At 47.9% G+C, this 24,085-nt stretch overlaps 21 protein-coding genes across 21 annotated transcripts; 11 read left to right on the forward strand and 10 right to left on the reverse strand.

Annotated features, from left to right (window-relative positions):
• Positions 1-38: 38 nt before the first annotated feature.
• OGAPHI_001740 (uncharacterized protein) lies at positions 39-1,439 on the reverse strand (the record flags this gene model as incomplete). The annotated part of the gene is made up of 1 exon (XM_046202534.1): positions 39-1,439. One exon carries the CDS (start codon positions 1,437-1,439, stop codon positions 39-41), a length of 1,401 nt encoding a protein of 466 aa, XP_046062400.1.
• Positions 256-1,053, forward strand: OGAPHI_001741 (uncharacterized protein; the record flags this gene model as incomplete). Its single annotated transcript, XM_046202535.1, has 1 exon — positions 256-1,053. The coding sequence occupies one exon, from the start codon at positions 256-258 to the stop codon at positions 1,051-1,053; it is 798 nt and encodes a 265-aa protein (XP_046062401.1).
• Positions 1,440-1,531: 92 nt separating the features above from the next.
• Positions 1,532-3,028, forward strand: OGAPHI_001742 (uncharacterized protein; the record flags this gene model as incomplete). The annotated part of the gene is made up of 1 exon (XM_046202536.1): positions 1,532-3,028. The coding sequence occupies one exon, from the start codon at positions 1,532-1,534 to the stop codon at positions 3,026-3,028; it is 1,497 nt and encodes a 498-aa protein (XP_046062402.1).
• On the reverse strand, positions 1,778-2,859 carry OGAPHI_001743 (uncharacterized protein; the record flags this gene model as incomplete). The annotated part of the gene is made up of 2 exons (XM_046202537.1): positions 1,778-2,507; positions 2,639-2,859. 2 exons carry the CDS (start codon positions 2,857-2,859, stop codon positions 1,778-1,780), a joined length of 951 nt encoding a protein of 316 aa, XP_046062403.1.
• A 22-nt stretch (positions 3,029-3,050) lies between the features above and the next one.
• OGAPHI_001744 (uncharacterized protein) lies at positions 3,051-5,915 on the reverse strand (the record flags this gene model as incomplete). The annotated part of the gene is made up of 1 exon (XM_046202538.1): positions 3,051-5,915. The coding sequence occupies one exon, from the start codon at positions 5,913-5,915 to the stop codon at positions 3,051-3,053; it is 2,865 nt and encodes a 954-aa protein (XP_046062404.1).
• On the forward strand, positions 4,422-5,492 carry OGAPHI_001745 (uncharacterized protein; the record flags this gene model as incomplete). Its single annotated transcript, XM_046202539.1, has 1 exon — positions 4,422-5,492. The coding sequence occupies one exon, from the start codon at positions 4,422-4,424 to the stop codon at positions 5,490-5,492; it is 1,071 nt and encodes a 356-aa protein (XP_046062405.1).
• On the forward strand, positions 5,611-7,398 carry OGAPHI_001746 (uncharacterized protein; the record flags this gene model as incomplete). The annotated part of the gene is made up of 2 exons (XM_046202540.1): positions 5,611-5,687; positions 6,048-7,398. The coding sequence occupies 2 exons, from the start codon at positions 5,611-5,613 to the stop codon at positions 7,396-7,398; spliced, it is 1,428 nt and encodes a 475-aa protein (XP_046062406.1).
• On the reverse strand, positions 5,989-7,395 carry OGAPHI_001747 (uncharacterized protein; the record flags this gene model as incomplete). The annotated part of the gene is made up of 1 exon (XM_046202541.1): positions 5,989-7,395. The coding sequence occupies one exon, from the start codon at positions 7,393-7,395 to the stop codon at positions 5,989-5,991; it is 1,407 nt and encodes a 468-aa protein (XP_046062407.1).
• Positions 7,399-7,651: 253 nt separating the features above from the next.
• On the reverse strand, positions 7,652-9,804 carry OGAPHI_001748 (uncharacterized protein; the record flags this gene model as incomplete). The annotated part of the gene is made up of 2 exons (XM_046202543.1): positions 7,652-8,372; positions 8,777-9,804. The coding sequence occupies 2 exons, from the start codon at positions 9,802-9,804 to the stop codon at positions 7,652-7,654; spliced, it is 1,749 nt and encodes a 582-aa protein (XP_046062408.1).
• Positions 7,658-8,398, forward strand: OGAPHI_001749 (uncharacterized protein; the record flags this gene model as incomplete). The annotated part of the gene is made up of 1 exon (XM_046202544.1): positions 7,658-8,398. One exon carries the CDS (start codon positions 7,658-7,660, stop codon positions 8,396-8,398), a length of 741 nt encoding a protein of 246 aa, XP_046062409.1.
• Positions 8,918-10,580, forward strand: OGAPHI_001750 (uncharacterized protein; the record flags this gene model as incomplete). The annotated part of the gene is made up of 3 exons (XM_046202545.1): positions 8,918-8,947; positions 9,377-9,779; positions 10,174-10,580. The coding sequence occupies 3 exons, from the start codon at positions 8,918-8,920 to the stop codon at positions 10,578-10,580; spliced, it is 840 nt and encodes a 279-aa protein (XP_046062410.1).
• Positions 9,857-11,686, reverse strand: OGAPHI_001751 (uncharacterized protein; the record flags this gene model as incomplete). Its single annotated transcript, XM_046202546.1, has 1 exon — positions 9,857-11,686. The coding sequence occupies one exon, from the start codon at positions 11,684-11,686 to the stop codon at positions 9,857-9,859; it is 1,830 nt and encodes a 609-aa protein (XP_046062411.1).
• Positions 11,687-12,974: 1,288 nt separating this feature from the next.
• Positions 12,975-14,159, forward strand: OGAPHI_001752 (uncharacterized protein; the record flags this gene model as incomplete). Its single annotated transcript, XM_046202547.1, has 1 exon — positions 12,975-14,159. The coding sequence occupies one exon, from the start codon at positions 12,975-12,977 to the stop codon at positions 14,157-14,159; it is 1,185 nt and encodes a 394-aa protein (XP_046062412.1).
• A 68-nt stretch (positions 14,160-14,227) lies between these two features.
• OGAPHI_001753 (uncharacterized protein) lies at positions 14,228-15,109 on the forward strand (the record flags this gene model as incomplete). Its single annotated transcript, XM_046202548.1, has 1 exon — positions 14,228-15,109. One exon carries the CDS (start codon positions 14,228-14,230, stop codon positions 15,107-15,109), a length of 882 nt encoding a protein of 293 aa, XP_046062413.1.
• Positions 15,110-15,894: 785 nt separating this feature from the next.
• OGAPHI_001754 (uncharacterized protein) lies at positions 15,895-16,363 on the reverse strand (the record flags this gene model as incomplete). Its single annotated transcript, XM_046202549.1, has 2 exons — positions 15,895-16,249; positions 16,323-16,363. The coding sequence occupies 2 exons, from the start codon at positions 16,361-16,363 to the stop codon at positions 15,895-15,897; spliced, it is 396 nt and encodes a 131-aa protein (XP_046062414.1).
• On the forward strand, positions 15,904-16,302 carry OGAPHI_001755 (uncharacterized protein; the record flags this gene model as incomplete). The annotated part of the gene is made up of 1 exon (XM_046202550.1): positions 15,904-16,302. One exon carries the CDS (start codon positions 15,904-15,906, stop codon positions 16,300-16,302), a length of 399 nt encoding a protein of 132 aa, XP_046062415.1.
• Positions 16,364-17,188: 825 nt separating the features above from the next.
• Positions 17,189-18,874, forward strand: OGAPHI_001756 (uncharacterized protein; the record flags this gene model as incomplete). The annotated part of the gene is made up of 1 exon (XM_046202551.1): positions 17,189-18,874. The coding sequence occupies one exon, from the start codon at positions 17,189-17,191 to the stop codon at positions 18,872-18,874; it is 1,686 nt and encodes a 561-aa protein (XP_046062416.1).
• On the reverse strand, positions 17,920-18,399 carry OGAPHI_001757 (uncharacterized protein; the record flags this gene model as incomplete). The annotated part of the gene is made up of 1 exon (XM_046202552.1): positions 17,920-18,399. One exon carries the CDS (start codon positions 18,397-18,399, stop codon positions 17,920-17,922), a length of 480 nt encoding a protein of 159 aa, XP_046062417.1.
• A 671-nt stretch (positions 18,875-19,545) lies between the features above and the next one.
• OGAPHI_001758 (uncharacterized protein) lies at positions 19,546-22,683 on the forward strand (the record flags this gene model as incomplete). Its single annotated transcript, XM_046202554.1, has 1 exon — positions 19,546-22,683. The coding sequence occupies one exon, from the start codon at positions 19,546-19,548 to the stop codon at positions 22,681-22,683; it is 3,138 nt and encodes a 1,045-aa protein (XP_046062418.1).
• On the reverse strand, positions 20,649-20,999 carry OGAPHI_001759 (uncharacterized protein; the record flags this gene model as incomplete). The annotated part of the gene is made up of 1 exon (XM_046202555.1): positions 20,649-20,999. The coding sequence occupies one exon, from the start codon at positions 20,997-20,999 to the stop codon at positions 20,649-20,651; it is 351 nt and encodes a 116-aa protein (XP_046062419.1).
• An 11-nt stretch (positions 22,684-22,694) lies between the features above and the next one.
• Positions 22,695-24,056, reverse strand: OGAPHI_001760 (uncharacterized protein; the record flags this gene model as incomplete). Its single annotated transcript, XM_046202556.1, has 1 exon — positions 22,695-24,056. One exon carries the CDS (start codon positions 24,054-24,056, stop codon positions 22,695-22,697), a length of 1,362 nt encoding a protein of 453 aa, XP_046062420.1.
• Positions 24,057-24,085: the final 29 nt, after the last annotated feature.

Here is a 24,085-nt window from a genome sequence, read left to right on the forward strand (position 1 = left end):
TCAGCCGCCGTTAATTCAGACATTGGATACTTTTTTTTTCATCTAATTTCTTTCAGATCAATTGCATGATAAGTGTGATTAGCGTTGACGTAGTATTTTGAGTAGGTGAACAGCGGTTTCAACTCATCCGTCACCAGAAGCATCACCTCGTTCATCAGCGACGAGACGCTTTCGTAGTCAAACCCTTCTTTCGTCAGCCATAAGATCAGATTGTACTCCTCCTTGGTGGCCACTTTCTTCCACGAGATTCCAACAATGTTGTTGTCGAGATTGCTCCAGAGCAGCTTCTCTTTTAGAACAACGTCCAGCACTGAACGCCACACCTTCTCGATCTCTTCGCTTGGAATGCGGATCACCACTCGACCACTGTTGTACAGAAGCGGCTCTTTCCTGTATCGTGGAGAAAGCCCAAACTTGAAGAAATGGACCCTTGACTCCCCGGTAGTTTCTGGTGGTTCTGTCGACAGCAACAGCTCGTCGCAGCTGTCAAGAATCTTTAATAGCTGTTTGGTCTTCCACACCTTATCAATGACCCGGTTCCGCAACTTGCCCCCATCCTCGTCTTTTTTGGAAGCAAACTCGCCCCAAACGTTCCAGACCGAGTTCAGGTGCAGCTTGTTGGGTTTCTGCACCTCGAACGCCTCGAACTGCGTGCTGGACTCGGACTCGACGCCGAAATTGGTCATGATCTTTGAACTGGCCGGGAAAACGGTCACGTTCGCCAGGTTGGGCGAGTCCGGTCTTCTATTGATGTTGTTTATAGTGTCGTTCAGTCTCAACGACCGGAAATTGAAGTTGGGCAACGGGTCCACCTGGTCACGGTATAACGACCCTGTTTCGAGCTTATCGTGGGCTTTGGCTTTGTCCTTTTTGCTAAATAGTCGCGACAACGACCGACGAAGTCCCTTTTTCTCCTGTTTTGTCTCCTGCACCACGAGATTCTCCTCGTTACCCTCGTTTGCAAACTCCTGCTCAAACATCTGCTGGATCGGCAGCGGCTTGTCCGAAACCTTCTGCTCCTGCTTGTTGTCTGGCCGCTTGATCGTCAGATAGTTCGATGTGGTGTCCTTTTTGCGGTTCCGCCGTAGATGCGGATACTCGTTGTCCTCTGGCCCTTGTTCCTGATCAAGTGTATCTGAGAACGCGCTGGCCTGGTTAGTTCGCGACTCATCAAACGACATATACGATCCGTTGAACAATTCGGGCGAGCTCACCATGCTGTTTGCCGCTGTGTCGCTGGTTTCGGACGCATCAAGCTCCTGCTTCTTGCGCTTCACGCTGAAAAACCGTCTCAGAGTGCCCCTTCGTCTGAGCGTCTTGGACGACTTGACCGAGTTCACGGTACTGTAGTCGGCTATCTCCGGCTCATTGGCCGGCGTGTCAGGCAAAATCTCCGCCAGATCGTCTGCTTTGGTCTTTGTCCAGAAAAAAATACCCATAACTATAATTTAATGCTCCCTGCCCTTTTTGTAAACGCTCAAGGCTGTGGAGAAAAAAAATTTAATCAAGAAATATTTTTTTCACAAGAACCATGGCTGTCTACTCCAAGGACAGAAAGCTCAACGCCAACCTCAAGAGGCTGGACGAGCAGCACAAGGATGCCAGACGGTCGGCCAAGGACACAGAGATCCTGCTCCAGGAGGATGCCGGGTTTCTGGAGGCCGAGGGAATGGAGAAAACGTACAAGTTCAAACAAGACGATATAGTGAAGGAGGTTGATGCGGGCACAGCCAACAAACGGTTCGAGCTGCGGCTCGAGCAATTTGGTCCGTACACGCTAGACTACTCCAGAAACGGGCGCGACTTGCTGATCGGCGGAAAGAAGGGCCATGTGGCTTCGTTCGACTGGAGACAAGGCAAGCTCGACTGCGAGCTCCATCTCAACGAAACCGTCCATGCGGTCAAGTATTTGCACAATAACCAGTACTTTGCCGTCGCGCAGAAGAAGTACGTGTTTATCTACGACAAGACGGGAATGGAATTGCACAGACTCAAACAACACATCGACTCCACGCTGTTGGACTTTCTGCCGTACCATCTCCTGCTCACCACGGCAGGAAACACCGGGTTTTTGAAGTACCACGACGTTTCCACGGGTGATCTCGTGGCCGAACACCGCACTAAGCTCGGACCCACTCAATGTATGCGTCAGAATCCATGGAACGCCGTGATGCATCTGGGCCATGCCAACGGACAGGTGACTCTGTGGTCGCCCAGCATGCCCACTCCTCTGGCCAAAATCATGGCGTGCCGTGGTCCCGTCAGAGACATCGCCATCAACAGAGACGGCCGCCACATGGTTGTTGCCGGCGCAGACAAGACGCTCAAGCTCTGGGACATCCGCAACTTCAAGGAGATCGACTCGTACTACACCCCGACCCAGGCCAACACGGTGGACATCTCGGACAAGGGACTTGTTTCTGTGGGGTGGGGGCCCCACATCACCATCTGGAACTTCCTCAAACAACGTCAGAACTCGCCATATATGAATCACATGATTCCTTCGTCTCAGATCCAAACCACCAGGTTTGTGCCGTTTGAGGATATTCTCGGATGCGGCCACAACAAGGGTATCTCATCGGTGATTGTTCCAGGCTCCGGAGAAGCCAACTTCGATGCCCTGGAAATCAACCCGTACGAGACCGCCAAACAGAGACAACAGTCCGAGATCCGGTCGCTGCTCAATAAATTGCAACCGGACATGATCACATTGGACCCGAACGTGATTGGAAGCGTTGATAAAAGAGCCTCGGCAAAAAGACTCACTCCAAAAGACCTGTCTGACTTGCAACCAGCCAAACCAGTCAACGAGGTGGACTCAAAGATTAAGCCAGAAGTCAAGGGAAAGAACTCCACCATCCGTAAGGCGAAGAGAAAATTGCGCCAGAACGTGATTAACGAGCGTGCTAAACGTATAGAGCGTGCTCTGGATAAAGAAAAGAACCTCAGAAAGCAAAAACACGATTTTGCTAAAGGCATTGAGCCCAAGAAAGATACGCTACATGGTGCTCTCGGTAGATTTAATTGAATAGACATTTCTAACTAGTCGCTTACTCGCTCTCTTCAAATAGCTCCTTGTCCACCTCCGGGTCAATCGTAAATGGCTCTGGAACAGGAGCGTCTGTGTTGTTCTTCTCTCTCACAGTTTTGATCCGGTCAACAGGCTCGTCGGGAGTGGTGTCCTGCAAAACAACAATTCCTCCCATGCCCTTGAACTTTCTAACAGGCACAAATCTCTCTGTCTTGGAGAACGTCACGTATTTCAGCTGTGCAGGAAGAACTCTGGTCATGTTCTCGAATTGGTATGGCTCCTTCACGTAGAACGACTCTGGCTGGCTCTTTCCGGAATCGTCGCTCGCTGGCGAGCTCTCCTTCTTGGCCTTCTCGTCCTCCGAATCCTTTTTCTCGTCCACGTCCATCACGTCCTCGTCCTTGACGTCCTTCTTGGCCTTGTCCTTCTTAGCGGCTCTGGCCTTAGCTCTCGCAGTCGTGGAAAGCACAGCAGTAGCAATCTTATCCGGCTGTTTCTCGACTTGTGTCTCGGATTTCGGAGGATATCCGAAGATCTCTGGCTTGGTGTGGCAATTAATTTTGAACTTTGGAACCTTAAGGTCCTCTCTCACACCAATGATTGCCGTCGGGCTGAATGAGAGCGACAAAAAGTGTGTCAATGGGAACCAGTACCAGAACTGAGAGAACAACGTCAAACCAACGATGGCCTTCATGTTCAAAGTGTTGGTCTGCGCGTGCTCCAATTGAATAGTCACGTTTCTTCCACCAGCATCCAGAATACCTTGAGCCAATGCAGCACCAAACTTGGCAAGCGAGTCCTCATGCTTGTTGGAAACGGTCTTCGAAAGCTGTTCTCTGAACTCCTTCACCTCAGGGAAAGTGTTTTCGTTTTGTTGGATCAAAATCATGGACTTGGCAATGGTTGCTCCCTGTCTAACGAAGTCAACGGAATCCTTGGTCAATGGCTCAAGAACGTCAATTGCAGCTTGCAATCCGCGACCAGCGCAAGCAATTCCCAAGGCCACTGCAGTACCATATCTAACGTGAGGATTATACGACTCGGAAAGAAGTTCCACAATCGTTGGGACTGTAGTGTAGTCTCTAATCAGAATAAATCCAAGAGCCATCACAGCAGCCCTTCTGACGTTGTCAGAGGAGTCAGACACTGCAATATGCAAAAGTCTTCTAATGGCACTGTTGTTGGCAGTTCCACAATAAGCCAATGCCAGTGTGAAACATCCACCATATCTAAGATTCGAATCCTGGTGCTGAATTAATTTCTCAATCACATCTTCGGCAGCTGTTTCCTTACCGTAGCATAGCAAGGCAATTCCAATCGACAACCCACGCACGATTGTTTCGTGCTGTGTCTCTTGGGCATAGGCCAGCATGTCGTGCAACGCAGTCTCATGACCAGAACCCAGCATCACAAGTCCCATACTGAGAGCTGCAGCCTCGCCGGAAATTGCAGAGTCGGCGTACAAGATGGTCTTGAGCTCTTCGTAGATAGTCTCGTCTCCAAGAGCCATGGCAGCGACTCCGAGACCAAGACAGGCACCGTGCAAAATGATGTCTGTGTTCTTGTTGTCTGCAGAGTTGCTATTGTCAACCACAATCTTGCGCAAATAATCTGTCACCTCACCACCATGACCGGCATAGATGAAACCCAATCCAAACAGAGATCCACCGTTGGTGTATGCGGAAGGAGTGCTTCCTGGCAGGTATGGTTGCAACACAGAACGACCTTGCGACAGATTTCCCTTGTGGATCACACCCAAAGCTGCAGTGGCGGAGAACTTGGACCAGTTATTGGCCTTCCCGAGCCACTCAAGGTTGGATCTAAAGAACGAGTCGTCAGTGGTTCCCACGTGCATGAAGGCATTTTGGAAAGTCACTGCAGAGTGGAAAATGGAGTTTCTTCCATCCAGCACTTTTTTCGACGTGTTGAGAATCGAAAGATCGGTGTTGTTATTGTTGGACAGGAACGTGATGTCAAAGTCGCAGGTTGGCACGCCCGAAAGGATTCTTCTAAGCTTGATGATGTTTTTGTCCTCCTTGTCCAAGGATGGGTCAGCGTCGAGAATCTCGGTTGTCTTTGTGAGCAACTCCTGGGAGGCCACGCTGACGAGGTCGAATGCTATTTGGAAAGCAATGAGCACTTTCTCGCTCGATTTGAGCAAATCCTTGAAAATCCTGTGCACCAGCTTGAAGTCGTTCAGTTGGACAATGATTTTGGTGATGATTGTGTAGTCTGGGTTGGCCAACGAAACAAGACTCAAGACCAACGAGTTCAGGATCTGGGTCCGGAAATCGATGTCGTAGGACACTGTGGTGCAGCAGGTGAGAACGTAGCTTATGAGATTCATGATGAGCTCGTCGTTCTTGCCTTGGCTGACCAAGTCATTGAGGATGGACTTGACGATGTCCAATCTATAACTCTCGAGGGCAATTCCAAACGCGAGCTTGTACTCGCCTTCTAAGACACATTTCTGCACCATTGCCTCGAATATGTTTGTTAATTGAGGGTCGATGCCCACTTTTTCGTTGGTGAACTTGCGTTGAGACAGCTCGATGTACTGGTCGATACACTTGGAAACGATGGTTTCTGAGAACTCCGACTTGTCGTTCACATTGAACTCTTTGCCCGAGAGCAAGGAGTATTTAACGGAGGAGTCGTAGTCGCCAAGATTGTAGTAAACTTTCGAAGCCACGAGTGCAGCAAGGTGTCTGTTGACGAAGTGCTCGTCCTCGTACAACTGTTCGATTTCCGCGATATTGTTGGCAATCTCCGCCCACAGCTGGTCGACCACTGTGTTCAGAGACCGCAGAGCGTAGATCTTGAGGTCGGGGTCATGTTCCTCCAGCAACGAGAGATATGGGGCGGCGGAAGTGATAGCCGTCATTTTGCCACTGAAAAAAAATAAATCAACAAAAAAACCGGTGCACACTATTATTTTAATTTATTCTCTATAAACATCAGTACAAAAGTCTGGTGATGATTTTGTATTGGGTGGCCTCGAGCTTCTCGTAGAGAGACTTGATATCTTGCTGGTTGACGCCGGAGATGTCTGCCATCAGGTAAGCGACGTTTCCTCTGGAGTCGGAGAACTGTTTCTCGATGTTGTACGAGGACAAGATCTCGTTCACGGTTCTCAACACACCAGGAACGTTCTGATGGATGTACAAGACTCTGACGACGTTCTCCTGGTCGAGGTCGAGGCCACGGAGAGAGACTTCTGGGAAGTTGACGGCTCCAATGGACGAACCTTCGTTGATGTAGCTGGTCAGGGCAGTTCCGACTTCGACACCAATGGCACTCTGGGCCTCCTCGGTGGAGCCTCCGATGTGCGGAGTGAGGATCACGTTCTTCAGAGACTGCAGCTCGGAGATCCAAGGGTTCAGGTCGTTGGTGAACAGTGGACCGTTCTTGGCTGGCTCGTGAGGATACACGTCCAGAGCAGCACCCGCGAGTTTTCCGAGCTTGAGGGCGTCGATCAGCGCTGGGATGTCGACAACGGTTCCTCTGGCATTGTTCAGCAAGTAGGCACCGTCCTTCATGGCGGCCAGCTGTGGCGTGGAGATCATGTTCTTGGTCTCTGCGGTTTCAGGAACGTGCAGAGTGACAAAGTCGGAGCTTGCCAACAGCTCGTTCAAAGTAGGCACCTGTTTGGCAGTACCAAGAGCCATGATCATCAAGACGTCGTAGTAGATCACGTTCATACCAAAGGCCTCGGCAAGCACCGACAACTGCGAGCCAATGTGGCCGTAACCAACAATACCAAGGGTCTTGCCTCTGATCTCCCAGCACTTGGCGCTGACCTTGTTCCAGACGCCGTTGTGGAGCTCGGAGGAACGGTCACCCAGCTGTCTGGACAGGGCGATGATCTCACAAATGACAAGCTCTGCAACCGACCGCGAGTTGGAGAACGGCGAGTTGAACACGGCGATACCGGCATTGGCCGCAAACTCAAGGTCGACCTGGTTGGTTCCAATACAGAAACAGCCAATGACACTAAGGTTCTTGGCGTGTTTCAAAACGTTGGCTGTCAGCTTGGTCTTGGAACGGATACCAATAGCATGCACGTCCTTGATCTTCTCGATCAGGTCCTCTTCTCCAAGCGAGGTCTTGTGGAACTCGACCTGGTAGCCCTGGGCGTTGAAGATGTCGATGGCTGTCTGGTTGACGTTTTCCAAAAGCAAGATTTTGATGTCACCGGTGGAAAATGGCTTCAAGGTCTTGGTGGACTTGGAGATCGAAAGCGATCTGGTGCGCATCTTGTCCATGTACGACATGGTCGGCGAGGTGGAGACCGCGTTGGACGAGGAGATGCTCGAACGTTTCAGCGAGTTGCTCAGGGTGGAGATCGGGACGGGAGAGGTCATTGAATAATTAGCAGGTTTAATTATTCATTAAAGTTCCTGTTAAATTAGTCACGGACGATAGTCCCCGGGTCGATTAGCCGTTGTCATGTGATTTTGCAGGGCTTGCAAACCTTGTGTTGCTGTCACGTGACCGTCTGGAAAATAGGCCGTCGCCTGTTGAAAAAAAAAATTTCAACATCATCTCTCTACATTATCGTCGATTGAAAACCACCACCCCCGGCTTTCCACGTAACATTCCGACGTCTATATCAACAAATTAAACATGTCCGGTGCTCCAAGACAAGGCGGTCCAAGAAGAGGCCCAAGAAGAGGCAGAAGAGGTCAAGATGAGGAGAAGAGCTGGGTTCCAGTCACCAAGCTCGGAAGACTCGTGAAGGCCAAGAAGATTTCTTCTATTGAGGAGATTTACCTCCACTCTTTGCCAGTGAAAGAGTACCAAATCATCGACGAGCTTGTTCCAGGTCTCCAGGACAAGGTGATGAAGGTTCTTTCTGTGCAAAAGCAGACCAGAGCTGGTCAAAGAACCAGAATGAAGGTTGTTGTTGTTGTTGGTGACTCCAACGGTCACGTTGGTCTTGGTATCAAGGTTGCCAAGGAGTTGGCCACTGCCATCAGAGGTGCCATCATCATCGCCAAGTTGGCCTTGATTCCAGTCAGAAGAGGTTACTGGGGATCCAACCTTGGTGCTCCTCACTCCATCGCTAACAAGTGTTCTGGTAAGTGTGGTTCCGTCAACGTTAGATTGATTCCTGCTCCAAGAGGTTCCGGTATCGTTGCCTCCCCAGCTGTCAAGACCATCTTGCAATTTGCTGGTATCGAGGACATCTACACCACCTCCTCCGGTTCCACCAGAACTACCGAGAACACCTTGAAGGCTTGTTTCGCTGCCATCGGTTCTACTTACGGTTTCTTGACTCCTAACTTGTGGAAGGAGTTTGCTCTTTCCGACTCTCCTTTGGATGTCTACGCTGACGAGGCTTTGGCTACCAAGAAGAGATATTAGATAGTTGTTTAATATTACTAGTCTGATGTAAATCTGGGTGGCATACAGTCTGCCACAAAGCACTGTAAAAAGCTATATACCCTAATAATACATTATGTCTGTGCGTGCTCCATGACCTGATCCTCAGGAACGGCAAACGGCCGCTCGCTCGTGTGTGCTTGCTCGCTCACCCAAACGTGGTTCTTGGTGCCCGTGTTGAGCTCGCGTCCCTCGGGATGTCTGTATGGACACTTGGCGTTCTTGCAGTTGACTCCAAACTTGCAGTCCTCGTCGATCGGGTGGGTGAAGTAACAGTCAATCCGCGTGCAGTTCGAGCCGTCGCGGCAGATCACCGGACTGGTGGCATGCCGTTTCGGACACCGGAAGTTTTTGCAGTACGCTCCAAACTTGCACTGCTCCAACGTCTTCTCCGGACCCGCAGAGGCCTGCTGAGTCTCGTTCGGCTTGTAATTTGGCGAAGAGTGCGCTTTTTGACACTCCGGGTTGGCACAATTTTTGTTATCAATACACCATTGTAAAATGATCACTTTAGCGTCTTTATTGGCCGGCGTAGGATGTCCAAACGGACAGTCCTCTTTCTGACACACAGCACCGAACTTGCACAGCGTGATTCCAGCAACCTTCGGACCGTGGTTCATTCTGTGTGGGTTTCCGTTGCTCTGTAGCTTGGAAAGTCTTTCTTGTCTCGTTTTCTCGATCTCTGCAATCAGCTCGTCATCCTCGCCAGGATGCAAGTAACTGCAAGTTCCCGGCGCATTTGGACAGTTTGGGAACGCAAAACATGGCTTTGTAGGATGCATGAACGGACAGTTCTTCAAAGGACAATGAGGAAAATCTTTACACCTTCCGTTCGCCTTACGTGTAGCAAAATTGCTCACCTGTCCGTTGCCTGTCATGGCCATGTTCATTGCCTGAAGGAAATTCTGTTGATTTTTCAAGGCAAAGTTCTTCTTTCCATTACTGTGAGATGACTTCGAGATACCTTCTCCACCTTTGCGGTTTGCAAACGAACGAGGTCCCGAAGGAGGGGCACTGCGGTTCACACCCTCCATTCCATCAGACTCAGACCCATCGTCAAATCTGACTTGTTGTTTCTCGGTAGGTTCTGGCGCAACAGGTTGCTGTGCTGGTTCCGCTGGTTGTGCGCTGAAATTTGGGTTCCTGAGCCTCTGGATCTCGCCAAAAACACTCTGGATAAACTCAAGCGTGATTATATCGCCAAAAAGCGCGCTCAACTCCTCCATAATGTTCATGGGGCTCTTGTCGTTGGAGATCAACACTAGAATAAACTCCGCAACATACTCGGAATCCTCCGTCACGTTCATCTCCGCCAATTTGGCGCTTAATTCCTGCTTCAGATGCTGGAACGTCTCTTCAGGAAGTTGAAGTTGTGCAGCCGTCGACATCTCGTTGGTTTAAGGGCAAATTTTTACAAAACATTTCTCTGAAAATTATTTATTAAATAGAAGGTCGTGCGAAACACAGCTTGCGCACTATATAAACCCCCATCACCAAACAGCCGGCACAGAGAGCCCAACTGACAAGGTCTGGTCCGTGATCTGCGTAGCGTTCCTTGACCTCCAGTACGAGATACGCGTGTTTGGACTCCATCACGTTCTCAAAGTCTTCGTCTCTTTCAACAGAGATAAGATCGCCGTCTTCGTCAATGTAGCTAAGCTCTAATCGGTACACGGACCGATCTATGTCGACCTTCTGGTAGATTTTGTACTTCACACCGTGGAACAGCTCCGTTGCGGACTTCTCCTCGCTGTGAGGGACTCTGATCTTGTATATTTTGTTGTTCAACCCAAGTCCCAGCTTCTCCTTGATCTTCAGCTTGAAGCTGGGCTCTATTGTGTTCGACATTTCTGGAGACACTGCAACGTTGTTGACTGCAGTTTCTGAAGATGCGGCACTAAAGCTGTTCACGACAGCTCCTGCACGGTCATACGAGATGTTTCTCACCGGCCCAATGTACGGAACGCTGGGCGGAGGAGTGTCGTTTGTGCTGGAATTACTCAGCGCAGCTTTTCTTGGGATGTGGTACGAGCTTCGTCTGGACGACTTCTCTGTGCTTTCTATAGTGCTCAATGGCTGGTCCAGAGACCCCCAGAACCGGTTCCAGGCGGGTCCATCTTCAAACGAGTTCATTGAGTTGTTATCAGTTTCGAGCAAATTTTGAGACGACTCTGTGGAAACGTCCAGTGTTTTGAGCAAAATATACGTCAACTGCAACACGCTGACAATTCCGGTCACGTATCCGCTCGAGTCTTTGATTGGCAGATTCAGGAACTTGCCCTCGAACATCAGACGCAGAGCAGTGTGGATCTGGAGCGTTTCCTCGGCAAAATTAGGTTTGGGAGTCATCACCCGCGCAACACTGATGGTTTTTGGGTCGCTGTTGCTTGCCAACACACGGAATGCAACGTCTTTACTTGTCAGAATGCCAATCACGTGGTCGCAGTGGGCGGAGCCTGTTTTTGACTCGCAAACAAGAACTGCAGTGACATTGTGTTCTTTCAAAAGTCTGACAGCGTCCAGAACGCTGCTTTTGGTGTCGATCATGAGGGGTGCAGAAATGTCCAGGTCGCGGTCGTGAATCACAGTCTTCAGGTTCGGCTGGGTCATCGCTTCGATCAGCGTCTTAAGTTCCTTCACAATCTTCTGCTTCCTGCGTATGATACCCAGATCCATCAGGTTTTCGTTGCTCGTAAACGCATCGGACGGTTCCTGTGGGTCTGCTTCGGCCTCTGTGCGCTGGATAAATGAGTACTTGCTAAACTCGCTGGCATTCGAGTCCAGCTCGAGTGATGCCTCTCTTAGCTCGTTAAATGTAGTCTCCAGCTTCTTGGCCTCGCTGGCCATCTTCTCAAGCCGTATCATGGCATGATAGAAACACTTTGTGATGTTCAGAACGCCCACAACGCTCCCGGTTTGGTCAACAAGAGGCAAATGCCGTATCTTGTTGGTAACCATAAGCCGAAGTGCCTCATTCGCACTTGCCCGGAACGACATTATGAACGGATTCGGCGTCATTATCTCGCGCACCAGAGTGCTGGACGCGGCATGCTCAGCGACCACGCGAAACGCCAGGTCTTTGGCGGTGACCAGCCCACATAACTTGCCTGTGGTGGGATCATTGACGATAATACAGTGGTTGCGGCCTTCGTTCATCAGACGCGCGGCCTCCAGTACCGAACACGAGGAAAGGCACTGGATAGGCACGTCTGCTATGCGCGTTATGGCAGAGACGCTGGCGCGAGCGGACGACGTGCCCTTCTTTGACATGGGGAACAAGAAAGGGGACAGGCGTGTGGGTTTTTTGGGGGGAGGGAGAGAGAAAAATTGCAAGGCTGTGTAAAGTAAACCGATAACTGCAAGAGGTTATGACGGAGAAATTGGAGAGGGGAAAGGCGATGCGGTGTACGGATGTGTGTATGACCGGGAATTAATTAGTGCCGCCACAATTGACAGGAATTGCGTGCGGAATTGTTTACGGATACTGAATTGGTAACTTTTTAGCTCGCGCAGCATTAAGTTATGCAATCAATCGACAACAAGGTGTTTGATTGATAACAGCTTGATAAGAAAGACAAGCCGAGAGTAGTTGATCGACGCATGCAAGGGAAAGAAATTAAAATTCTTTGACTCGCGCATGAAAGCTTGCCACGGGCTTCGTAACTGCGCATGAACGTTTTTACATTTTTGGTGGTCAAAAGCTGGCCTGCATTGACTGGGGCTTCTACTGCATGGATTTGCAAACACCGGTGTTCTTGTCGTTACCTAATTTGGAACTCTGGCACATGTGGCCAACAAATAAAAAGAAATTCACACACGCGGGCTCAAGGTACTATTACTGCAGAACAACTATACTCGGCCTACTAGCACTGCTATCAATCTACAAACAACAGCTGATCCTCCACCTGAGGTAAGTTTAGGAGGTATTGCAGTTTTGTTTAAAGTTGACTTAAAACGTTGGCATCTGTAATTACATAGCCACACACGGAATTTCATACTCACATGCGAGTGAATTCCGCGGTTTTCTTGACAGCGAAGGATCATCTGGAGAAGAGCACACAAGGGGCGTGACTTTGTGTAAATGACATCAATTCGGTGAACCTTCGTTTGCATCCACTCCTCACGCCTCACAAAAGAAGATCTGCAGGACCAAAAACGCGCAGTAGTCAAAATACTCGATTTGAAAGTTTGTACTTATTGTTAAATTGGGATCGTCAGTAACTTGATGTTCACGCTGAAAATTATGGACCAGTAGCCTAAGGACTTGTTGCAATACAAATCATACACTCGGATAAACTCATGCTACATTGGAAACGGTTCAGGGGGCTGAGTTACCCATGACGCGGCATTCCCTTCTGAGAAATGTTCTGCGATGTTTTGGGACAATTAGATATTATGCAAGTGAATTATGCATGGAAGATTTTTGTTGCATAACCGCAGCAAAGATAGGCACTCTAACCCTGTAGGGAATTATACTAAAAGCAAGGGCTGTTGTCCTAATATTTCTGTACCCATATATATATCCACGTCAACCCCCCAAACTTCGCTTGTGTCCACAATGTCATCGAGCTTGACATATAACACTTTCGAAGACTTTCCAGGTCTTTTCCAATACGAGAACCCGAATGAGTTGTTTACATTTGAAGATGACTTTATGATGCCACAACTCCCTGTCCAACTCTCCACAACCACGCTTCTCCCGGAGGGTGAACCACAGCAATATACCACCGGTGCTTTTGAGATGAGCAGCGACTACTCTTCTCAAGAAGAGAGCGTGTCTACTGTGGAATCCGTGTTACCGCAAACTGCGTTATTCCCGCCTGCTAGTGCCTGCACCCCACCGCCAGAAAAAGTGGGTGACTTTATTTCCCGGAGAGAAAGTCTGGACAGCGAGTTTGACTTTAGCTCTCTGGCCCGCGACGGGCTTGTTGTGATGGACGAGCTGGACTCCTACGAGCCTTCCGAGGCTGTCGACCTTGACGCGATTGAGTCCAAAACTTACCCACTTGTTCGTGGAATGAACAGTGGTGGTTCCACGACCAAACCTCCTCCACCCGATAAGACGGGGCGGTCCCAATATCTCAAGTGCAAGCTGTCCATAGTGGACGGCGATGAGAAGAGCGTTTGCATGCCAGCATGGGACGACATGGAAAAGCAGGAACAACGCCGAATTATCCGAATCGAGCGCCGCCAGAACCTGAACCAAGTCATAGTAAGCTTCCATATCCTTCCATCGTCGGAAAGCAATGAGACCCGTCCGGCCCCTCCTGGAGTGGACGTTGTTGAGGTCTCGTGTCTCGAGTGCCACCAGAACATGGACTTGTCTGAGGACGACAGCACTACTGTTGTGACTGGAGACGGTTATGACAACCTGAATCGTCAGTTCTACATAACCAGTGTCGAGGTTATCAAGATTGTGGAGCTGCTTATAGGCTGTCAAACCAACAATCAAAAAGAGCGCCGCGCAGAGAGAGGACGTATCAGGTCCAATTTGGTTCCTTTCTGGTCAAAGAAGCCAATCAGCTCCAAGAAAGTGTCGTCTTCCGATAACCTAAGCGATGTTATTGGAAAGACCAACGCCGACTTGAGAAACGAGCTTGCACAGAGAATTATGAGCTATGAGACCAGAAAACCACGCCGTTTCGACAAAGAGGTTCGTATCCTCGAATGGCGTAAACTGGCCCCTGCTCTCCGCCGCGCATTACAAAGTTATTACGTCAAGATACCGTCCGATGTACTATAGAATAAATATGAATCGATTATAACGCGACAAAAAAAATTGTAATAACCGTTGTGGGCATTATTTTTATCATGGCCACGCTTTTATCGTTGCTGGGTCCAAGACAGCCACGGAAATGCAACATTGCCTCGGTTGACCAGTCGGTGGAGTTTGTATCTGGCAAACTTTACGATATTGCGAGTGTTCCGGGCACTACGTTCCAATGGGACATCTTATTTGGACTTTTACAACATGAGTCGCGTTCTGCGGTTATTAATGTTCATTCCCATATCCCATGGGATAACTTCCAGGGCAACAAAGCCAACGTCGACATCTACACCGTCGGTTCATTGACGCAATTAATAGCCCTCGTGCAAAGTTTGGATTTTTCCCAGTATAAACTGGTAGTCTTGAACGACTTCCACGTGCTGTACCAATCAGCAGTGAGACATTTAGAAGACAAACGCAGGGGCGAGACCCCCCACCGATACAAGCGAGACGCAAACGGAGCAAGAAAGGATCAGCCAGGCCCAACCCGGAAACTGCAATTAGTGGTTCAGGACTTGTTATTGTTGATAAGCAGCAAGTGTCAGACGCATGAAACGATTGGCATAACTACGGGGAAAATGACCACTATGAGTCAGCGATTTTTCACCCGGTCCCAGAATTCCGATATCGACGACGAGACAGAGGATACTTCCATGTTCCAGCAGATAATGGTTCCTGTGTTACCCCTTAATGGGCCTTGGGCTGGCCAATATGCAAAAAGACTGGTTCTTTACCGGGATTGGGTCCGAGAAAGTGGGGGGACCGGTTTGGATAAAAACCTCACGATTGTGGATTACATCCGGCTGATGGAGACCAAACAACTACGAGTATGTCCTCAGTTCCTTGGCGTGACCAGCAAGGATAGCAACAGAAAGTTCGATACAGGGTGGTGGTGTAGTGATGCACAACTCACCCCTGTGTCATAAGGAATCTCGGGAAACCCCAAATTCCTGTATAAGGGAGGGGTAAATTTCCTGTTCTTTTTACTAGTTTCAAGTAACTGTACATAAAGCGAACCGTCCCATTTTTAAAAAGGAGATAATTAATTTTAAAGATAAAGCCGAGCCAGCAAGAGGCGCAATGCCTTAGCGAGCTGCTATTAATAATTACAGGGGTTGTGCTTAGAAAACAAGCTTTTTCACACCTTGAAAGCTATTGTAGCAAAGAAGACGCAAAGAAGTCTTGGAACTTCTAAGTGTACCTCGTACTCTAGTTGTCGTATCATGTCATTTATTTTTTAGTTAGCGAGGAAAATTCCCAATGTATCTAGGTTTAAACCCAAAAGGGCTAAGATTGGGTAGAAGCAACCATAGATTTGTTCCTAATTTGGACGAAAAGTGCTGTTACCAAAGATATCTTTATCCTAAAAAGGTTAAGCAATATGCACGATTCGGACCATATGACGAAAAATCCTCGAGAAAATTTTGTCAACGCTGCTAAAATTAGGAGTCCGTAGTGCGGGACACAAGATTCTTGTAAAGAAGTATTTTTAAACACAATAGAATTTTTCGAGATTTTGCGGCGAAACAATAGCTATAGCCTTATTTTTGGGAAGATTGCAGGCCCGGCTACGGATGTTTGTTTATGTTTGAGGTGTGACAAAAATTTTGCATTTCCCAGAATGGACTGGAACCCTTGTTTGAGATGATATAAAATGGGCAGTTCCGCTGGTTGTGAATCTCAGCAAACTTTATCACATTTTGTCTCTCGCTTAATAAAAATGCAATTCAGAACTCTTGCCCCACTTGCTTTGGCTTCCGCTGCTTTCGCTGCTTACTCTAACGGTACCGTCTCCACTGTCACCTACGAGACCACCGTCGAGGAGGTTGTCACTGCTTTGACCACCTACTGCCCAGAGCCAACCAGCATCGTTACCAACGGTAAGACCTACACTATTACCGGTGCTACCACCTTGACCATCACTGACTGCCCATGCACCAAGTCCGAGGTCATCACCACCACCACTGTTACCACCTGCCCAGAGTCTTCTGCTGCCAGCTCTTCCAAGGTTGCTCCAACCTCTTCCGCTGTCACCATCTCTACTGCTGAGAACGCTGGTGCCAAGGCTGGTGCTGCTGGTTTGGCTGCTGTTGCCGGTGTTGCTGCTTTCTTGTTGTAAGCAATTACCTCTTATAGTACCTATAATAACATTTTTTAACTAATACCAAAAATACCAACATTCAGTAGCACTAGGCCGTGATTTTTCAGCTTCGGCCCGCACCTCCTGACTTTTCCCGAGATATCGGAATGCCGTGCTTACCTAAGCGGTCCAGAATTCCGTCTCTTCTGTTTACCCAATGGAAACACCGAGTCTGGCCTCCAAGTCGGCCCTCGTCCGCTCGCAGCTGGCCCGCTTGTTCGAAGCCCACGACTCAAAGCTTGTGGTGAACCAGGAGGCCGTGTTAACGTTATCTTTGGTGGTATCTCCGCAATCTGTGCTTGCGGCTCTTTCCTACTTGCAAGACGGCCAGTGTGAGATCTGCACCTACAACTGCGACAAAGTTGTAGTTGTGCGGTCCGAATGCGCAGCGCTGGTGGACACAGACCGCTGGTTTTGCTGTTGCACGGAAAAAGCGAGGCTGGACCTTGCTGGAGAACCAGATGGCTGGTGCAGCCATTTGATAGGAGGAGAGCTGGTGAAACTACATAAAGATATGTTTATTCGGCAGGGAATGGTGGCTGAACGACCACTCACCAACCTGGAAGACTGGCTGGACCTACATAACGACGTATTTACAAAAATCCGAGACTTTGCACCGTGATGGTGGGGTGTTGTTTGACGAGTCTTCCCTTCGTGGGCGGTGTACGGATGTAAACCCGAGTGCAAGAATCTGAAAATTTTTCGACCAGCACAGGCTAGAAAAACTGAAAAATATCTTGTTGAACAAGACCAAAACATGCAAAGTGTCGCCAATTCTCAATAATCGGTATTGGAATTTGATTGCATCTATAGACAAACACAAACTTTCATTGTAGCATAGCCATTTGCATGACCATAGGTCGACATGTCTGCCCAACAAGAACATCCGATTGCACAACTATCAACATCGGACCGGGAGAAATTTGAGGAGCATCTAGCAAGAACGGGGTTATTTAAGCTCAAATGCAGCACACGCGCAGGAACGCAATTTCCCGTTGTGTTTCCACGGTATTTTGGAACAGATGAGGAAGAATTCACAGCGTATCGATGGAAGGCGTTCGCCAACAGACGAGCGGGTACCAACGTGGCGACTCCACGCGCAAAACCCAAATGGACTACCAGTACGAAAAAATCAACTTCCATGAAGTGGAGCGCCGTTGTCAAGGAAGGCTTACAGGAAGTTGAGAAACCAAACGGGACTGCTAAGACGTCGATCGCCATACAGACCACTTTACAACCTTTGGGCGCTGTTTTGTTGAGATCCATGTATGATCCGAAACATTTGCCTCAATACCCGGGGTTGGCACCTCATGGACTCGTCAACAACGGTAACATCTGCTACATGAACTCGGTTCTGCAGGCCCTGTTTGCTTGTCCTCCGTTCAGCCAGATGCTGAGCGTTATCCAAAACCTCACAATGGGCCAGATACAGTCGCGCACACCCATAATGGACGCATTGGTCGCATTACACGAATCTTTCAGTCACTCCTCGCCGGAAGTGCTCACCACAACCGCCTTCTATGGCAACATTGCCAGATTGCCTCGATTCAGTCACTTGAAATGGGGAAGACAGGAGGACGCTGAAGAGTTCTTAGGCTATTTATTAGACGGTCTACACGAAGAATTCCTCGAGAGCATTTCTCGTTTGACGGACAAGGAAGTGACCGATCTGCAAACCTCAATCACAGACCCTTCGATTTTGAAATCAATTAATTCAGCTCTAGAGATGATCAAAATTGGCCAAGTGAACGGTACATCGCAGAGTGAGGACAACGGATGGATGGAAGTTGGCGCAAACCAGAAGCTGGCCGTGAAGAGACAAGTGGACATCAAACCGTCGCCTGTGGTGGAACTGTTTGGTGGAAACTTCCGCTCGATTCTGCAGCTTCCAAATAGCAAAAAATCGTCCATCACGTTGGACCCATTCATGCACGTCCAATTAGAGATCAGCAACAATGACACCCACGACCTATACACTGCCTTTGAGAAGTTTTCGATGGTGGAAGAGATCTCGTATGGCGACCACACTGCCAAGAAACAGAACTTGATCGACAAGTTACCAAAAGTCCTCATCATCCATCTCAAGCGGTTCTCGTTTGTCTCTAACGATGACAGAAACGACAACTTCGATGACTACGAAGTTGTCTCCTCGAAACAGCGCAGAAATAAGACATCTGCATCGCACACTTTGCCGCCCGAGCCTACTCACGCAAAGACCTATGAGGCAGGCGGCCGCATTGAAAAACTGCACAAAAAAATCCAATACCCGCACAATCTTTCGCTTCCGGTGTCCTGCATCTCGTCCAATGTGATGGACCAGCCAAACTACAAATTAATCGGCGTGGTGTACCATCATGGCCGTTCCACAGAGGAGGGCCATTATACAGCAGACGTTTTGGGAGCAGAGAATCATTGGTCTCGTGTTGATGACACCTTGGTAACCCAGATCAGCTCTGACGACGCAATTGAAAACGGCATGGGCGGAGGAGTCTCGAACGGTAAGAGCGCGTACATTTTGTTGTACGAGAAAGTAGCTGCAGAAACTGTATAAGATTCTAATATCCAAAAGCCGTAAATTTGATAATCTTCATGTCAGGTTAGTTCGACTCATTTTAGTAGATTCGCATATTTAAACATGTTGTCTGGCGAAATAGAGAGCTACCGCTAGATTATAGCACGATTTTGTATATAGAACGGTCTGATAAGATCGTTTTTGCTGTGTACACATATATCACGCTTTGTCTGGACAAGATAATTACACGCAAAACATATTTGGGAGTTATCGAGTTCCATCTGAGCTGTGATTTGTTTCACATCCAACGAGCATTGGATGTTCTTACAGAGGGAGATTATGACTTATACAAGTTCGATAGTCGCGAATTTAGTGTTTATTCTTACGGCTACTATTTCACGCTGCTCAACGAAGGCAGAGAATACGAACAGTTGTCTGTAAGTGATTGAGTCAATCAGGTCGCTCAAGCTTTACCTGGACTGATCCGGAGTTGATCAGATGTCAGAATGTTGCAGGTTAAGACACACCCACATAGCCTAGTTCATATCTTCAAAACAATGTCCATCCAAATGACTGTATTCCCACCCTCAGTTCTCCTGCAACCAAGCCAGTCCATCGTCTCGTAGCTGCTGACATAATCACACCATTTCATGCAACTTCAAAAAAAATTGAAAAAAAATTCCCTTAAAAAGTTTAACATCTTTACAAGCATGGATCTCTTTGGAGCTTTCGATAATCCGGACGTTGAGAACGTCGTTCCGGAGGAACCAGTCATAAAAGAAGAACCAAAACAGGTCAAACGGTCAAATTCGGAGGTTTCCAACGGATCTGAAAAGAAATCGAAACACAGAAAGAAAGAACAAAAGAAAGATGATCAAAAAGTCACACCTATTGTTGCCGATACGCTTGAAATCGAGGCCTCGCGTGAAGTTGATGCTTCAAGCGGGCTGATGGCCTCCGCAGACACAGAACAATCGAAGGTGCAGCTTCGACACCAGGTGCGACATCAAGTGGCCGTTCCGCCTGGCTACGATTACGTGCCAATTGGTCAACACAAACGTACGTCCGAAGCTCGTACGTATCCGTTCACGCTTGATCCGTTTCAGGATACTTCTATTTCCTGTATTGATCGTCAGGAGTCTGTGTTGGTCAGTGCCCATACTTCTGCTGGTAAGACGGTGGTTGCAGAGTATGCAATTGCCCAATCTCTTAGAGACAAACAACGAGTCATCTACACTTCTCCTATCAAAGCATTGAGTAATCAGAAATACCGTGAGTTGCAAGCAGATTTCGGCGATGTTGGATTGATGACCGGTGATGTGACAATCAACCCAGATGCTGGATGTTTGGTCATGACGACAGAGATTTTGCGGTCCATGCTGTACAGAGGTTCTGAGGTGATGAGAGAGGTTGCCTGGGTCATTTTTGATGAAGTCCACTACATGAGAGATAAGAGCAGAGGTGTTGTTTGGGAAGAGACCATCATTTTGCTTCCAGACAATGTCCATCATGTGTTTTTGTCGGCCACTATTCCTAATGCTATGGAGTTTGCTGAATGGATTTGCAAAGTCCACAACCAGCCGTGTCACGTTGTCTACACAGACTTCCGTCCTACTCCATTGCAGCACTACCTATTCCCAGCAGAAGGCGAAGGAATCCATTTAGTCGTTGACGAGAAAGGAACATTTAGAGAGGAAAACTTCCAAAAGGCCATGGCGTCTATTTCTAACAAAATGGGAGACGATCCAGGATCTGTCGAGACCAAGGGAGGAAAGTCTTGGAAAGGAGGAGTCAAGGAAGGAAAGAGCGATATTTACAAGATCGTCAAGATGATTTGGATCAAAAAGTACAACCCTGTGATTGTTTTCTCGTTCAGTAAGCGTGATTGTGAAAACTTGGCTATGAAGATGTCCAAGCTGGATTTCAATACTGACGAAGAGCGCGAGATGCTTACCAAGATTTTCAATAACGCTATCAGCATTCTGTCCGACGACGATAAAGAGCTTCCGCAGATCAAACACATTTTGCCGCTTCTGCGTCGTGGTATTGGAATCCACCACTCTGGATTGCTTCCAATTTTGAAAGAGATTATCGAGATTCTCTTCCAAGAAGGCTTCTTGAAGGTGTTGTTTGCTACAGAGACTTTCTCCATTGGACTTAACATGCCTGCTAAGACGGTTGTTTTCACTTCTGTGCGTAAATGGGATGGAAATGGATTTAGATGGGTTTCTGGTGGTGAATATATTCAAATGTCTGGTCGTGCTGGTCGTCGTGGACTTGATGACCGAGGAATCGTGATTATGATGATTGACGAGAAGATGGAGCCCCAAGTTGCCAAGGGAATGGTGAAAGGTGTTGCCGATAGACTGGATTCCGCTTTCCACTTGGGATACAACATGATTTTGAACTTGATGCGTGTGGAGGGAATTTCACCAGAGTTTATGCTGGGAAGCTCGTTTTTCCAATTTCAGAACTCCATTTCCGAGCCTCAATTGAAGAGCCAACTGGCCAAACTCGAACACGACTTGGACACTTTTGTCATCGAAGACATGGAGAATATCAAAGAGTACTACGAGCTCCAGAAACAGCTGGATCAGTACAATGAAGATGTTCGTAAGATTATCACACATCCAGGACATATTTTGCCTCATTTGAAGGGAGGCCGATTGATCGAGGTCAGCGTGAATGGATTGGATTACGGCTGGGGTATTGTGGTTGATTTCTCAAAGCGCAATAACAAGCGTAACCAGGCCCAATTTAGTGATCACGAGTCTTACATTGTGAACGTTTTCGTCAACACCATGTTTGTTGATTCTCCAGTGAATCTCATCAAGCCTTTCCAACCTCAGCTTGTTGAAGGTATCCGTCCTGCCAAAGAGGGCGAGGAAACCAGAAGCGAGGTTATCCCAATCACTTTAGACTCCATCAAAAAGATCAGCAGCTGTCGCTCGATTTTACCACAGGACATCAAGAACTCGCAAGCACGCAAGACATTAAGAAAGGCATTGAAGGAAATCATCAAAAGACACCCTGACGGGCTGCCAATCTTGGACCCTGTTTCTAAAATGCACATCCAGGACGACGAGTTCAAGGTTTTGCTACGGAAGATCGATATTCTGGAGTCGAAACTGCACTCTAATCCATTGGCACAGTCTTCAAGACTTAAGGAGTTATATGACCAATATTCCAGTCGTATGGATTTGGTGCAACAGATCGAGAAGACAAAGACCAGTATTAGCGAGGTTCAATCGTTGATCCAGATGGACGATCTCAAACACCGTAAGAGAGTTCTGCGTCGACTTGGGTTCACTACTCAGGATGACATTGTCGAGATGAAAGGACGTGTTGCTTGCGAAATTAGTACCGGAGACGAATTATTGCTCACAGAGTTGATCTTCAACGGTACTTTTAACGATCTTGAGCCCGCACAATGTGCAGCTTTGCTTTCGTGTTTTGTTTTCCAGGAGCGGACCAAGGTCACTCCTCGGTTGAAGCCCGAGCTTTCTGAGCCATTAAAAGCGCTTAAAGAGATGGCTTCTAAGATTGCCAAGGTTTGCAGAGAGTGCAAGATCGAAATCGTGGAGAAGGACTACGTTGAGTCGTTCAAGTCCGACCTGATGGAAGTTGTCTACGCTTGGTGTAAAGGAGCTTCCTTCACACAGGTTTGTATCATGACGGATGTTTATGAGGGATCGTTAATTCGGAGTTTCAGACGGCTTGAGGAATTGATCAAGCAGCTCGAGGATGCCGCCAAAACCATCGGAAACGTTGCGCTCGAGCAAAAGTTCAACAGCACTGTTGAATTGATCCACAGAGACATTGTTTCTGCTGCGTCATTGTATTTATAAATAATTTAAGATTATGCGGTAGTATCCATCACGTCTACCTGAGCTTCTGTGTGGCCCTTCATTCTTTTTATCTCTTGCTGGACCTTTTCTCTCCAGATATCAATATCATCGTTGAAAAGGTTTTGGAGAATGGTCATTTTCAGCTTCCATATCTCTGGGTTGGTGATATTTGTGTATTCGTTGAGTAATCTATTCATCACGGTTGGCCAGTGGATTAATTGCTGAACAGCGTGTTGATGGGATGAAAGTTCTTTCAAAAGCTCCAGGAACGACGTGGTTGACAGGTTAAGTACCTTGGAGGGAGAAACGCCCAGTTTCTCAAACACATGCGCGTTGCTTGACAGATTGCCAAAAATTGGAACAGTGGTAGCCGTCAATGGAAGCGACTGGAGGAACTCTGTCTGAGTAGACAATAAAGCAGGATCGATATTGGCAAGAAGAAAGATCGAAGGCTCGTCGAAATGAGTGATTGCATGCTTCACAATATGATATTTCTGGTCCAGACAGAGAAATTTGCGTTTACTGGAATGACTTAGATGAGCCAGAATCACCACCGGCTCCAAAGTGAAGAAGATCTTGAGATTGGCCATGAAATTGTCGTCAACGTAGAGTTTGCAGATGTATCCAAACTGCTCATCCAATTTATCCCACAATGGAAGATTTGAGACCTCGACCACGTCCAAAAGCTTGTTGTAAAACGAGATAATGTACGCATTGAGAAGCACGTCGTTGCTATTCACAAATTCCTGTTCGGACATCAAATACAGATGGGATGGAAGATCGTGGATGATGGGCAAAAGCTGCAGTGACAAGTCAAAGCACCGGGACAGAACTTTTGGGTCATTTCTTATTCGATCCAGAAGTTCTTGACATTCTTTGGAGAGCAGTCTTCTCTGCACGAGTTCTCCATGCGCCAGCTGGACAAGTGCTTTTTCGATAGCATTGACGGTTTTCACCGACGTGTCCACCTTTGTGAGTGACGTAAGCATGGTTGTCACGAACGGGGTGTTTGCCACCAAATCTGGTGGCGATGCCCTGGAAACAATTTCGATAATGAGCACTTTGAGGTCTTCATTTTGGCCTTGAAGTCCGGCAATCAACATCTCAAGCGAAAAAGTTTGCACCACAATGTCGAAACTGTAGTGGTTGAGAATCTCATCGAGCAATTCAATCGATCTTGACTTCCAATTGGCACTAGTGTTATTAGAGCTTACAATCTTGATGACCTTTGACCCAAACTCATTCAACACATCAGTCGACTCATACAGACTGGGATCTTTCAATTGCACCCTAGTCTGATCAAATAGCTTGGAGTTCAAGCTTTCAGACTCGGCATTTTCCAAATGATGGAGAATTTGTTCAAACGCAGACATGACACTTAACGAAGATTAAATAAATTTAT

This window comes from Ogataea philodendri (genome assembly GCF_020536065.1).
Source record: "Ogataea philodendri strain CBS6075 chromosome Unknown scaffold1, whole genome shotgun sequence".
Classification (NCBI taxonomy): domain Eukaryota; kingdom Fungi; phylum Ascomycota; class Pichiomycetes; order Pichiales; family Pichiaceae; genus Ogataea; species Ogataea philodendri.